Source organism: Syngnathoides biaculeatus, chromosome 7 (assembly GCF_019802595.1).
Source record: "Syngnathoides biaculeatus isolate LvHL_M chromosome 7, ASM1980259v1, whole genome shotgun sequence".
NCBI lineage: Eukaryota > Metazoa > Chordata > Actinopteri > Syngnathiformes > Syngnathidae > Syngnathoides > Syngnathoides biaculeatus.
The window spans coordinates 11,115,021-11,130,357 of NC_084646.1; the positions used below are offsets into that span (position 1 = coordinate 11,115,021).

Here is a 15,337-nt window from a genome sequence, read left to right on the forward strand (position 1 = left end):
AAAAAAAAAAAGATAAAACAAATGCACATTTTGACAACAGAGTGATTGTGTACTGCAATAAAAAATTTCCTACTCAAAATAAAATTTGACAGAAAAGGAATGTTTTTTTCCGGAAACAATTTTCTCAAGTGTTGCGGGACGCGACGGTCCAGGCGAACCAGCTCGAAGAGATGCTTGAGAGACGGAGTTAGGGAAGACGTGAGGCCACGAGGATGCAAGAGAGAGGCTCGCGTGGGAAAACGAAAAATAAGTGTGACGCGCTGCTGCCACCAAGCCCAAAAGAAAAAGACAAAAGAAAAAGAAGGGCGAACATTCACTGATTTCATTCGGAGAAGACAGATTTACTGCAAGCCTCCCAGCCAGTGGCGGCGCTGCTGTGCAATGCACTGAATTACGTCACTTCCACGGAAGCGAGCCCGTCGGACTTCGAACCAAAGTAAATAAAGTAAAAGCAAACACGGCGCGACCGCTATGGAAAAGTTCCCGACTTTAAAGGATTTCTGCTTCCGAGCAATACACGAGCAACATTTTCGTGCTGTGGGCACCGCGGCGCTTCTCAGTGAGTGCAAACTGTTTCCGTTTCTGTGTTGTTTTGTTCGTGGCGAGCAAGCTAGCCCAAGACAAAGCTAACATCCGTTCGAAATAAATCAAAAGTTTTAGCACAGCGCTCATGTCAATCGACAATCACGTGTGGGAAAATACATGGATAGAAACACATTGCAATTTTTAACTTTTTTTTAATTACAAGTTTTGCGTTATTGTGCCATTATTTTAAAAACACTTTTTTTTTTTTTTTTTTTTTGGAAACATTGCATATCAGGTCTTCCAGCAGAGCTGATAAAAGAGCTTCTTCCTCTCCTGAACGTGTGTCAGCTGGACGAGCTTCAGCCGGGGCTCCAGCTCAAGGGAATCTCCACCTTCTCGTCATGGGTGAAGCTCTACCAACATTTTCAGAACAAACGCAAGGTGGGTGTGTTTTACGCTTTTGGCACGGGATTCACGGTCGAGGCAAATGCAGTGAAGAAGTGCGTTGTGCCTCAAAAGTCCAGGCTGGGCTGGGCTGAGCCGAGCCGACAGCGGAGAAGGGGAAACGCCGGTCCGCTACTGAGTGGACAGAGAAGAGAGAACGTAGAGTCACGGAAGAAATGCTTGGAGAGCTTCCTTTACTCAGGGATGGTGGTGGGGCTGGGGGTGGGGGTATCGAAGATTTTGTCCCATTCTTGAGAACATCTTCAACGACCCCGTTCCAAACATCTTGTGTCCGTTTTTTTCGTGTGCTCGATTCCAGCCAAAGATCTTTCTCACCGAGCAAGAGGTGAGAGTGGAAGTGATGCGAGCGATGTTTGCCGAGCTCCTCGACACCTCCTCGCTAGACGCGGACGCCTGGAAAAACGTGAGCGTTCCCACCTTCGCGTCGACGGCCGTCAAGAGCGTCGACCACGTGACGCTCAGCTCCGACATGCGCCCCCACGTGGACTTGACATCGGGCGAGCGGACTCTTCTCGACAGTCTGGAGAAGACTGCGGAGAAGCTGACGTTGTTATTTAAGGACGGACGCATCTCGCTGGATACGTCCCAGCGACTGTTCTTCACGATCCATCGCCTTCTGGACCACGGCACGGTTAAGCACCTCACCCTGCGGTCGCCCTTTGTCAACTTCTTGAGCTGGCTGCTCGGCTACAGCGGGCATCTGTATCGATCCCTCACGGAGTGGCAGAACAATGAAAGTTTGAGTACCGCTCCTACTATACATTTTTATTATGATGAATATTTAGAAGAATTCCACTCTGAAGACGGTCCCGCAATGAAACTCAGGAGGATGGAGGACCCATACTGTGAGGCTCCACGGTACCGTTGCAAAGACTGCGTGGCTCCTCGTCCAGATCCAAAGATTGAAAGTCTGGAAGTGAAAATGCATTTCCCGGAGCAAGTGGCAGATGTCGTCGAGATCCTGCCCACTTTTGACAGCCTCACCTCTCTGACGCTGATCTCCTGCTGTGAGTTCAGCGTCTTTTGACCTTTTCGGGAAATGTTTAAAAAAAAAAAACAAACAAAAAAAAAAAACATCATCACACCAGTTGAATTTCTCGCATTCTGCAATACTTTTAATGATGCATAAAGCTAACAGCTAGCGTGTGGGTTTTCCCGGACAGCGGCAATATGCGACATTTTAATTTCATTTTTACTTGGAAGCCAAAAGATCAATAAAATGCCAAAGCTTTGGCGGCGGTGTTTTTCATGTTTTGTGTCGTAGCGACCATTCCGATCGGGCACATTCACGACCTGGCAAAAGCTTTGCGGTCTTTGGCCTCGCGCCCCCACCGATCCCTCCGCCGGCTGGCCGTCTGCTTGTTGCCGTGCGTGTCGCTGCTCGCCGTGCTGCTGAAAGCCTACCGAGAACTCAAGGAGCTGGACGTGGAGTTCCACATCATCCGGTTCAACGCGAGGTGTGAGGAGCTGGAAGGTGAGAATGGGGGGAAAGAATTCAATCGTTTTGCTGTGATTAGATGGACATTGTGCTGCTCCCTCTTGGTGTGCAGGGCATGGCCACCAGGGGAGGAAGCAGCATCATAGGCGTGCAGATATTCGGCAAGAGTGTGAGAGTGCATTGCGGGAATAATAACTATGATAACCAGAAAATATAAATTCAGTGTAATATCTGTTCAGTGGATGCCAGTTTTCGTAACGTCACGAGAAAAAAAAAAAGTGCACCCCGGTGTGTTTTGTCATTTTGACGTCACTTTTGCCAGCTGTGAGGAATTTGTGCGCTTCCTAGTTCCGAATATGTTGCCAGAGGTGAATAGCTTGATTTGGCGGGCGGGCGTGCGGCGGTTGACGGCGTGCGCGTCTCGCAGGCGAACTTCCTCTGGAGCGCCTGTCCGTCATACTGGACGAGCCCTTGATGGACCCCGCCTTCCTGCTGAAAACGCTGCCGCTGTGCCCGCGTCTGGTCTCGCTGCACGTCTCCGAAATGCGTCTGCCCGTCGCCTGGTCTCACAAGGAGCTCCTCAACACACTTGCAGGTAAGCCATCGCACGACTCCAGCACTGAAATATTTTCCCACACTTGGCCGTCACGAGTACTCTGACGCGTACGCAAACACGCGGCGCACTTGAGGCGTTATTGGCCGTTTTGACCCACATTAAACCCGGTTCCCGATCAGCAATCAATTTCAAATGTGAACAGTTCGGGGAACTGTTTCAGGAAAAAGAGACACTGCTCACCCTGGGAACTCCCTGCGCTTTTTGGCCTTTCCGTAGGACTTTTCAAAAGTAAGCCATTGTGCAAAACGATTCACAGATGGGCTGCAGTGCACGCATGAACGCGAGGTCGATTTAACACGAACATTATTTCCCGACTTGAGGATAGTTAGCAACACAAAGTGACCTCTGACTTCCATCGTGTTAAACGAAAGTACTCCCTCCATGTTCGCGTCAATAAAACAAGTTCAAAATGTCAACAGCGATGTATATTCCCTTTTACAAGAATATGTGCTCTCGACCTCCTCGACTACGACTACTACTACTACCACCGTAATTCCCGGCCTACAGAGCGCACCTGGTTATAAGCCTCAGCCAGTACATTTGGAAAGGAAATACCATTTGCTACATACGTACGCCGCAAGTGCCCACCCACATTGGGACACGAGAAAGACGGTACACAGTGAGTTTAACTAAAAATCTCTGTGACACGGTAGTCACACGCTAGCGCGGCGCTAACGGGGGCCGGACCGGTAAAAGTCACTTCCTCGGCACGTGTATTCCGCCGGTCTCACCCTTGCGGCCGCGAGGGGAAAAAAAAAAAATGCACAAATCAGGCGCAGCGGCGCATGAGCGGCCGAGTTGAAAGCGTGCGCAAAAAGTCGCGGCTTTTAGGCCGGAAATGACGGTAATTGTTGTCGTGAGTGGCCCCGGGAAGAAACGTGTCGATGTCGTTGGAGTGCACTTCGCTTGGGGGAGGTGCCCGAAGGTTCCCTTCATAACAATTTCTCGAGTGTGCGCAAAAGAAAAGAAATAGAAGGTGAAAATGCGTTTGGTGTGTTTAGAGTCAAACGCTTGCCTGACAAGTCTCAGCCTGTCCAACCTCAACCTGTCCGATTGTCTGGAGGAGATCGTCAAGGTTTTGAGGGTCTGCAAGCTGGAAGGTAAATGTTTGTTTGTTTGTTTCTTCTTATCCTTGTGGCTCCTTCCATCCTCGGCCTTCTCCGTCCGGTCTCCCTCCTCAACCCCGCGTGTCATCGCGCTCCCCTCGCTCCGGTTTCTTCTCCTTCACCTGCTTTGTGATCCCGCAGAGCTGGACCTCACCAGCTGTCGCCTTCTGGAGCGTTGCGTCGGCAAGGCCGAGCGGCTGCGTGACTTGGCGGACGCCCTGAAGGCGCTGCCGTCCCTGCGCAAACTCACCTTGTCTCGGAACCGCCTGGGTAAGCCCCCCCCCCCCCCACCCCCGCCCCCCCGTCTCCTCGCCGACGGCCGACTCTCGCGGAGCGCCTGACGCGTCCGTGCGTCCGCAGCCGAACACGTCCACGCGGTGGCCGGACTCTTCTCCGGACCTGCAGCCGCTTCGCTCCAGTACCTCAATGTCAGGTGAGTGCTCGGCCTCACGTCGGGAGGGTTGGGCGACGAGGTTCTCCGGGTCCAGATCCTCGATCTGAATCCCGTGGGAAATTTGTGAGCAGGTCGTGAAAAAGGCGTGCGTGACCAAGGCCACTGACAAAAAAAAAAAAAAAAATTGTCTATCCTCCGTGAAGGACTGTTACTGGCCCCGGCTGAGAATTGGAGAGGCCGCCGGGGTGAAGCCAAATTACTGGCGAGGACAACTCGCTACTTTTTTTTTTTTTTTTTTGGGGGGGGGGCTGGTACCCGATAGCTTGAAATAAAACTGCTAGCAGTCCAATAGTGATCCCCGCTATCTTTATTTTTGTTGTTGTTCATGAAACTTTCGTAAACGTTCGTTTATCCTTTGTACAGTGCCAACTTCATTCAGCCAGCAGACCTGCGGGTCTTCGCCGAGGTCTTGAGCTCGCGCCCCCCTCTGAGCAAACTCACACTGGATGTCACGGACAACCCGGGAGATCGCGACGCCGTCACCTGGAACGCGGCCCTCGACAAGCTCCGCCCTTTGTGTCACCACCTACGGACCAACCGGTGGAACTCGAGAAACGCCATGGCCGATCACGTCAGCAACATGTGAGGCGGCGGACGCACGCGTGACACGCTGAGAGTTTGCCATGTTTTCTTTCTCTCGCCCTCTTCAAAAGGCGTCAGTTGCGCTGTCGGTCTCGCGTTCCAACGTGGCGGACGAACATTTTCCTCAACGTGCACGTTCCAAACTTTTTCTGTTTCCGCCTGACCGTCGACGACGTCCACCAGCTGAATTTCGTATATCGAGCGGGCGACCTGAAGCGCACACGTCCCCACGTGTGGGGCGACGTGTCGCTGATGGACGTCAGGCTCGTGTGACTTCAAGACGTCTTCACGTACCCCCCCCCCTGTTTTTTTTTTTTTTTTTTTTTTTTTTTTCCGAGATAATGGCTAATGTTGAGCCACTCAAGCACATGAAAATAGGGACACATTGAAAAGAAATGTGAATTAATGAATGTATATACATATCATTCCCACAATAATACTATAAATAATATCAATAATGGTAATAATCATAATACATTAAACTTAATGGATCACTAATTGAACCTGAAAAGGTAAAAAAATAATCCTTCGGTTCTGATTGTTGGTCCGTTTCTACTTCCTGTTTGTATTGTTACGTCAGATGTGACGACATGTCGGAGTGTGCCATTTTCACTTTGGGAGGGATGAGCGGGATGAACCATTCACTGCATATTCTTTTAGCGGCCAACGAAACGACATTATCGATGTGTTGGCAGTTTCGTCTGTATTAAAATGTTAAAATTCTTTGTTATTCAAATGGGATTTGGACATGTGAATGTTAAAGCGGCGATATACTATCCGATGAATTGTAAAACCTGAACGTTAGCTTTTTGTTTTGTTTTGTTTTCCCCCTTCGCTCTTGCCGTAGTTGTTTAGCGCGTAGTTTGACTCCACCGCTGTCGGTGGTTTTGCGTTGCCACACGCTTATGACGACGAAAAATCTCCTCATTTCAGAAAAAGGAAAGTCAGCCGTCGATTTGTGTGGTTAACTCATCTCCTCGAATGCCGCTCAATGTGCCGGCAAGGCTGCTAGCGGGCTAGCTCGCGGTTCAGAGCTGCGACGACATCGGAGAAGAGCGGTCATGGTAGGTCACATTGCGCGAAGTTTCCTCCCTTCAAAAGTCTTCCAGATGCCCAATTTTATTTTTGTTTGCTTGTTTTTTTTTTGTGTGTATTTGTTTTGCCATGTACTGTATCACCATCCAGAGGAGGAGTTTGGCTCCCAGTCAGGTCGCCAAACGGAAGCAAGCCGAGGATGGAGAGTGGACGGGTTCGGCGGTCAGTTGCATTTATTATTATTATTTTTGCTACTTACTTTACTGAGTTAAAGAAGAAAAGCATAAAATACATTGTTACATTCTGAATTACAACTATCTGTATCAGCACAATGAATGACATTTAGTAGCCAGTTGGCATTGGTATTTGTCTTTTTTTTTTTTTTTTTGCGTAACTTTACCAATAATGTAAACAATATTCATACTATCAATTTAATCAATCTGTGGAATTTTTTTTTTTTTGCCTCCCCCACTTTATTCCAAAACTAGACAGACGTTATTTGAAATTGGTTGTTTCAGTTCGTGGTTTGGGGCGTGACATGTCAGAAAATTAGCAAAAATGTTGATTATTGTTTTCCTCAGTAAAATTTGCTGTTCCCAAATGCCTTATTGAGATCAAACACAAAGATAATCACTCTTTTCAGGAAAGAATTCAGATGATTTTTACTGTGGAGAGACTTTAATTCTGAGGATTTCATCTTTTTTTTTTTTTTTTTTAACAATTTTCTGATTAATCCATTAATTGTTGCACCTCAAACTAACAGCTAAGGATGGTTATCGCGTCAACAGTTTCTGGATACCAAGTTGCCTGAAAAGTAATACTTGGAGGGATACAAATTGGTAGCTGTCTGAATGTTTTGTTCCCTTTTCTATCCATTCAGCAGATGATGCCGCGTTTCCCATTCAAATCATTTGAATCAGCGTCGTCTTTCTTGACCAAATATTTTGAAAAGACACAAGAAATGTGTTTGTGGCGCTTGGAGCCGCTCTTGTATGACAGCGGACCCAATGAATATTTTTGGACAAATAAATACACGAAAACACAATCAGTGTGGTAATGCCGATTCATGATTATTATTATTTTCACAGTTGTGCAAATGATGCAGCGACTTCTTGAATTTTGACCATCTTAAAATGACTTCAAGTCCAAGTCTGGTGGAGCAACCAAACCACCGCAAATGGTGGAAACTTATCAGAACGTTGCTGTGATCGGCTTAGCGCTGTGCAGTATCAGAGGTGCAACAATTGATGACGTAATCATGAATTGTTTATCAAATGAATCAACGGCGTTTTTGATAATCCTTTTTTTTTTTTGAGACGTTTAATTTGTACAAAGTGTCGGAATTTCATCCCCTCGACGTGAAATCTTCTGAGTGACAGATGTGCTATGTTGTTGTCCCCAGCGGAAAAAAAGCATCACGGGGGGCCAAGCGGCGATGCCGTCTGCGTTCAGGAGGCCGCTGACGCAGCTCGCGTGCCCCGACGCCAACCGACACGTGAGCGCGCGCGAAGGCCTGGCGTCGTTCACTCCAGCGGACGCTTGGAGTCCGCCTGCCTCGTCGCCTCCTGACAAATTTTTCTCTCCGCAGGAGGAATTTATCCGGCGGATCCTGTCCAAGCCGTTTAAAGTTCCCATCCCGAATTACACGGGTGAGCTTTTAACCGCTCCAACTTTGCAGTGCCGTACGTGGGTCCGGGGACTGAAATACTTCAAAGTCCAAATGAATAAACGCAGAACGTGAGCTGACGGACGACGTCTTCCCCCCGCAGGGCCGCTGGGCATCCGGACACTTGGCCTGAAGCGAGCGGGAGTGAGGCGGGCGCTTCACGACCCGTTTGCGGAAGGCGCCCTGGTTCTGTTTGAGCCCGAGTCGCTGAGTGCCCACGAGCAGCTCAAAACTGACAAGTAGGACCTTGTATCCCTGCTTAGCCCGTTTACATTTTTTAATCCAGTACCGTACATTTTTCCCCATTTTTTTTTTTTTTTTTTGTCCTCTCGGTGTACAATTTCCAAGTGCATTAGAGTGAGATTTAAGTCCAATACATTTGAATTTGTTTAACTGTACTATTAGTATTGTTACGTTACTTTTGTGTGTGACATGAAATTTCATTGAATCATATTTTTTTCCCCCTTAATTTAGGATCATACAAGACAATGTTACAGCAGTTTAGAAGAAATGTCATGTTTTTAATGAACATTCAGCCTCAATGTGTTCCTGTATCTTAATCTTGGTCCTTAGTGAGTTTTTTTTTTTTTTTAAACATTTTGTAACCAGTACATGTTTTTTGATACTTAGTGTTTAAAAAAAAAAAAAAAAAAAAAAAAACAACCCAGCCAACCTTGGCACCAACTGATCCTGTTCACTTCGTTGTCATTTTTTTTTTTTCCATCTCGTCCAGGGACAAAATTCCCGTCCACGTGGTTGTGGATCCCGTCTTGGGGAAAGTGCTCAGACCTCACCAGAGAGAGGTAAAGTCCACCCAAGGCCGTTCAAAGATGACCTCACGAGGCAGACAACGCGTCGAGTGCGTGACGGCCGTGTCGACATCCCGTCGCTAGGGCGTCAAGTTCCTGTGGGACTGCGTGACGGGTCGACGCATCCCGGGCTCGTTCGGCTGCATCGTGGCCGACGAGATGGGCCTGGGCAAGACCCTGCAGTGCATCGCCCTGGTGTGGACGCTGCTGCGCCAGAGCCCCGACGCCAAGCCCGAGATCGACAAGGCCATCGTGGTGTCGCCGTCCAGTCTGGTCCGCAACTGGTACAACGAGGTGGCCAAGTGGCTGGGAGCCCGCGTCGCGCCCGTCGCCATCGACGGAGGCTCCAAGGACGACATCGACCGGCGGCTCGGTGAGCCCCGCGCCGACGTGAACGGCGGCCGCAGTAGTTGACAGCAAACGTATCGGCGATATTAGCAGTACGCTACGTACTTGAAGTGAACGCGAACAGCGGAAGGAATAGTCAGCAAAGTCAAAGCCGTCAATTAATAGTCTGGACTCTGTACAGGCAGCGTAAAACTGTCCATGGTTGCACCAGCGCCGTACGCAGCAAAGATCAGCTATCAATGAATAATCTGTGGATGAGAAGTTGAACAAATATCAAGTGAGAAAAGCAGCAAGAATAATCGGCAGCATTGACACAAAAAGTGGTCACGCGTCAATGAAGCGTCCGTATCGGCGGCACTGCTGGCGTTATTTATAAGATCACGAGTCAAAATCTAATTTCACGGAGGGGAAAAAAACCCCCCCCAATTGGGGAGCGACTCCACTATCCAGTGCAGACGTCCTCTGGCCACGTCACGGTTCACTTTTTGCCATCTCATTCGCGCACATCTGCCGTCTTTTCCAGTCAGCTTCATTTCCCAGCGCGGCCCCCGCGTGCCGACGCCGATACTCATCATCTCCTACGAAACGTTCCGGCTGCACGCCGAGGTTCTGCACAAAGGCCAAGTGGGACTCATCATCTGCGATGAGGTACTTGTCGGCGGCGTGACCAAAGAGGCGCTCTTGCGGCGCGTTGAACGCGTGCCGCCCGCAGGGTCATCGGCTCAAGAACTCCGACAACCGGACGTACCGGGCCCTGAACGCCATGCGCGCCCAGAGGAGGGTGCTGATATCGGGCACGCCCATCCAGAACGACCTGCTGGAGTACTTCAGCCTGGTGCACTTTGTCAACGCCGGCATCCTGGGTAAGCGCTGGGACGCATCGGGAGGCCCGGTTCTCCAAAAAGACGGACAGATTGATTACACGCTTCAAATTCGATAACAATCAAACCATCTAGCGAAAACGGGCCCGTCGTCTTTCCGTGTTCCGGCGCGTTGAAAGTGCGTTCGCTTCTGACAGGTACGGCCCAGGAGTTCAAGAAGCGATTCGAGCTGCCCATCCTGAAGGGTCGCGACGCCGACGCCAGCGACGACGACCGCCACGCGGGAGAGGACAAACTCAAGGAGCTCATCGGCATCGTCAACAGGTCTTCTTCTTCTTCTTCTTCTTTTTTTTTTTTTTTCGGTCTTTCTTCTTCCTTTCCCCCTTTTTTCTGGAAAGTGGGCTTGACTGTCGTGTGTCCTCTCAGGTGTTTAATCAGGAGAACGTCCGACATCCTGTCCAAATATCTCCCTGTCAAGATGGAGCAGGTGGTCTGCTGCAAGTAGGTGGATTTTGTTCCAATTTTACGACTCGGGACTGGATTCGCTAAAACGGTTGAACGGCTCGACTTAACTTTGAGTTGAACAATGAGACTTGACGACACTTGTCTTGTGTTTCCAATTTGCATTTTCGGCATCCTGTGCCAGGTAGCGCCTCCCCTGAGCGAGGGAGGAGGGGGGAGAAGAGAGGCGAAGCGGCAGTATAACAGCCCGACGCTTTTGCATATTCGGTGTGGCGCATCTAAATGTGGAAAAAAAGTCTAAAAACAAGATTAATTACATGTGCTTCTCAACAAAAAAAAAAAAAATTGACCCTCCCCCCACCTGCATCCCCCGCGAGTACACCTCTGTATGACTTTTGTATATAAAAGATAATCAAATCTAATCCTTAGAAACATTGACTATCAAGATATAGACCAACTTGCAATAAAGAATCCATTTATTAATTGTTCTGCAACAGGAACTAAAGTGCATCAATTTCCCTCTTCAAGGTTCCTCCCGACAATATAACTTTGCATCCTAGTGCATTGATGAGAAAAAAAAATTCACGCTGCGTTCGTTCGTTCGTTAAGACTTGAGACGTCCAACTCGCACGTCCACCGCGACGGCGGCAACGTGCTAACGGCGCCAACGCGTCCCCGACAGGCTGACGGCGCTGCAGACGGAGCTCTACAAGCGCTTCCTGAGGCAGGCCAAGCCCGTCGAGGCGCTGCAGGGGGACCGGGTCGGCGTCTCCTCCCTGTCGTCCATCACCTCGCTCAAGAAACTGTGCAATCGTAAGACTTCTCGCTCTCTCCGGCGCCAGAACCTGTCAAAGCTGCCTTTTGCTGTTCTGTGATGGCAAAATATGAATCGCTTCAATTTGGGGAAAACAAAACACTTTTCAGTTTGTCTTACCCGATAGCGTTGAGTAGTATTGTCATTACCCTGGTAGGATTGTATTCTTTATCGTCGCCGGAGTGGGATGGAAGCTTCCTGGGGAGCTGCGACTATTTACATTACTATATGTCATATTTTTTTGTTTGTTTGACGCGGCCAAGGCGGGCACACGAGTCAAAGCACGACGTCCGTCCAAGTCCGGCAAAAAAAATGTCGTCAGTGTTTGTCTGTATAGAGGCCCCAAATATTTGAGGGTCGCCTTCCCTCACGACTGCTTTTGTTGCACGGCAGACCCGGCGCTCATCTACGACAAGTGTGTGCAGGGCGAGGAAGGCTTCGAAGGCGCTCTGGATCTTTTCCCGGCCGGCTACTCCGTTAAAAGCGTCGAGCCTCAGCTGTCGGGTAAGAAGCCCGACGCCGGCCCGAGGGGAACCTTGTCACCGACCGGGCGGCGCGCCTCCCCCGTTCCAGGCAAAATGCTGGTTCTGGACTTGATCCTGGCCGTGACCAGGAGCAGCACCGACGATAAGGTGGTGCTGGTCTCCAACTACACCCAAACGCTGGACATCTTTGAGAAGTTGTGCCACTCCAGAAAGTACCCGTACGTCCGTCTGGACGGCACCATGTCCATCAAGAAGAGGGCCGAGATTGTGGAGAGATTCAACAGTCCGGAGGTAAGTCCGGGGGGTGTGCTGGGGGGCGGAAGTAGACCGAGGTTTTTTGGATCGGCGAGGATTGTACGTTGAGAGCTACGTTTTTTTTGTTTGTTTTTTTTTTTTGTATCTAGCATCATGAACCCAGTGTTGGACCAACAACTGTACTACCGGGTTAAATTATTCCGTGCAAACAAACCACCTCAGGCTGGCAGGATGACAGAAATTGTTGGGCAAATCATTGAAGATAAAGTATATCTTGTGTCGTCAGAATTTTATTTTCTTTAAATCGCTGAAGGCCGCAAATGAACATGACATTCACGCCCACGATGAGCTAACGCAACGTTGTCCGCACACAGCGGGCTTAAAGAAGAAAAAAGTTGTCTGAAAATGCCGTTAATCACAGCCTTCCAATAAAAACGTTGATTAAAAATGTTTTTTTAAATCAAGGAAATGCCGTTTGAAAGTGTAAGCATGTCGTAATAACAAATACAATACAGTACAGTAAAGCCTGCTTTCTCGAACTTCCTCGTTTTCAAACAAATCGAACGAAAATTTTTTTTTGCTTCTGTTATTGAACAAAAATCGGTACTCAAACGCCCCCAACAAAACCGGGGACTAACATCATGCGCGCTGACCCACCCGCGACGCGTTTTGTTATTGTCAATTCGAACCCCCCTCCGAAGAAAAAAATGGAAATGACAAAATGTTTGCGGTGCAACCGGCACACTTTTGTTATTGTTTATAACGCAGCCTGTGTACACAGACGTGTCCCGGTCGTGACTGTTGTTTTCCTTCTTATGGAGGACGACCGTACGAACCCCCGATTACGGCTCCAAAGAAGGCAAGTTGCTTGTTTTCAGTTATTCTGCACTTTTATTGATTAAAAAAAAAAAAAAACAAGGCCGGGGGCCGAGTCGCTACAGATGTGGCAATGCACTGCCACCCTCGCGTACTCTACTGCTAAAGCCATACGTTCGTTTTAAGCAAAAAATAAATGTTATTATATAAAATATTTAAAATATACATGTATTTCTACAATGCAGTTTATTATCAGGAAGTGCTAAAAAAAATGCTTTAAAAAAAAAGAAATTTTTTTTTGACTTGGAACGCATTATTTCTTTTTCCATTCATTGTAATGGGGAACATCGATTGGGTTTTCAAACAAATCACTTCTCAAACCGTTTTGAGGAACGGATTGGAACGGTCGAGAACCGAGGCATCGCTCTATAAGTACTTGAACGGTGTGTGTGTGTGTGTGTGTATATTAGATGGATTGAGTTGACGATGCGGTCTTCCACAAAGTTTGATCCATCGAAGGCATTTTTCGTACCGGGTCTTCGGTTTTGGAAAGGGTACGAATCCAACTCCCACCGACTGGCCTTTCGGGATACCCGTCGTCACGATTACAAAGTCCGTGACGACACCTCTTAACCATATTTTTTGTTCAATAACCCAAATACGCGATAAAACGCTCACAAAACCTACACTGGACCATGCAATGTTGTCTGAGAAAATGGCGGGAGCAAAAACGGGCTTTGGTCTATGCGGATCTCTGGCCTCTGATTGGTCAGCGACGCGGATTGCGCAATATCCACGGAGGGCTCAATTAAGTCACAGCAATTGTGCAGCTCCTTGTTGTGTGCGCTCCTTGGCCACATGGGGGCAGCATAATCCCGACGACATACGTAGACAGGGTCAGAGAGGATAAAGAATATATGGCCGGCACTTTTGCGATGTTGTGAGCGCGCGTGTGTGTTACGTGTATTCGATCATCGCAACGTCAGGCCGTCTTTGGCGTTTTTTGTCTTTTTAGAACCCCGAATTCATCTTCATGTTGAGCAGCAAGGCGGGCGGCTGCGGCCTGAACCTGATCGGCGCCAACCGCCTGGTGATGTTCGACCCCGACTGGAACCCGGCCAACGACGAGCAGGCCATGGCGCGCGTGTGGCGGGACGGCCAGAAGAAGACCTGCTACGTCTACAGGCTGCTGTCTGTGAGTCGGCGTGCGCGGCGCTTGCGTCTTCCGGAGGGGTTTCGAACCTCCGACCCACATCTTTGCGCCCGCAGACGGGCACCATCGAGGAGAAGATCCTGCAGAGGCAGGCGCACAAGAAGGCGCTCAGCAGCTGCGTGGTGGACGAGGAGCAGGACGTGGAGCGACATTTCTCGCTGGGGGAACTTCGGGAGCTCTTCGCGCTCAACGCGGAGACGGCCAGCGACACGCATGACAAGTACGAATACGCCTTTGCCCTCGCGATGGGTCTGCGGTTGCCAAACAACAACAACAACCCCTTAGGAATCGGACCTCTGCCGAGGCACGGGTAACAAAAATACCAATAATACTGATCAAATCATAAACAATTGGCTCCCTCCGGTGGCTCAGCTCAAATTGTCACATTCCCAACCCGCGTGAAAAACATTTTAATATCCCTTGCTTTTCATCAATCTGTCTTGAGCAAAAACTAATTGTACAAAAAGCAAAAGCAATTTTTCTTGACTTTTTTTTTTTTTTTTTTTTCCACGTGCTTTCCACCCTGTGGTTTATGCAGTTATACGGCGCTCGCGCTAGCGTTAGCATGGCACTGGCCTTAGCGCATCTGGTTATAAGACACGGTACACAGAAAGAGTTGAACACTAACGCTAGCCTGAATTACGGTAATTAAGGACACGTGAAGCATCCCTCCACCCATTTTCTTCGTCAGCCAATCATTGTCTTCTTTTAACCGACTGCGCATGTTTTGGGAACGTGGAGTAAACCGGAGCACACGATGGGGACACGAGAGAACGTGCAAACATTAACCGGGGAGGCTGGATTCGAACCCGGTACCTGGGAACTACGTAAACGCTCATTTTCAAGATCTAGGGACTGCCTTATAACGAAAAGCCCAAAAAGAGGCAAAGCGTGCTTTCTTCAAGCTGCTGACTTGTCACACCCACTTGAAGGTGATTGGAAATTAAACAAACGTCAAATGATATGATATGATAACACAAGTCTTGATGCGCAAGCGGAAATTAGCACACGTGACAGTTACTGTAAACCGTCAAAACTTTCCCATTTTTGGAGCAGCGAGACACAAATGCAGCATTCATGCCCAACAGGCTGTTTTTTTTTGTTTTTTTTTTTTTTTTTTTGGGGGGGGGGACCCGGCAGATTCCGCTGTCGGCGCTGCGTGAACGGCATCCAGACGCGCCCCCCCGCCGCCGAGTCGGACTGCACCGCCGACCTGTCCCAGTGGCACCACTGCTGGGACAAGAAGGGCCTGAGGGACCAAGTCCTGAAGGCCTGCTGGGCCGCCCCCGCCGCCGTCTCCTTCGTCTTCCACCAGCGCTCCCACGACGACCAGCGAGCCGTCGTGTGACACGTATTTATTATTTCCGCTGCTTTGCTCTTCTTGTTGTTTCTCTATCAAAACTGTCAAATAAAGTTCACGTTTTAAC

General features: G+C 49.0%; 2 protein-coding genes across 2 annotated transcripts; both read left to right on the forward strand.

The window, feature by feature from the left end:
• The first annotated feature begins 374 nt into the window (after positions 1-374).
• On the forward strand, positions 375-5,199 carry lrrc41 (leucine rich repeat containing 41). The gene is made up of 9 exons (XM_061824908.1): positions 375-559; positions 821-966; positions 1,289-1,997; positions 2,255-2,464; positions 2,856-3,023; positions 4,046-4,144; positions 4,292-4,420; positions 4,511-4,583; positions 4,968-5,199. The coding sequence occupies exons 1-9, from the start codon at positions 472-474 to the stop codon at positions 5,188-5,190; spliced, it is 1,845 nt and encodes a 614-aa protein (XP_061680892.1). The 5' UTR covers positions 375-471; the 3' UTR covers positions 5,191-5,199.
• A 2-nt stretch (positions 5,200-5,201) lies between these two features.
• Positions 5,202-15,337, forward strand: rad54l (RAD54 like). Its single transcript, XM_061824906.1, has 17 exons — positions 5,202-6,250; positions 6,372-6,443; positions 7,624-7,716; positions 7,810-7,870; positions 7,991-8,126; positions 8,621-8,690; positions 8,781-9,069; positions 9,568-9,692; positions 9,757-9,907; positions 10,063-10,189; positions 10,292-10,366; positions 11,010-11,140; positions 11,535-11,645; positions 11,715-11,917; positions 13,713-13,892; positions 13,967-14,130; positions 15,051-15,337. Exons 1-17 carry the CDS (start codon positions 6,248-6,250, stop codon positions 15,256-15,258), a joined length of 2,199 nt encoding a protein of 732 aa, XP_061680890.1. The 5' UTR covers positions 5,202-6,247; the 3' UTR covers positions 15,259-15,337.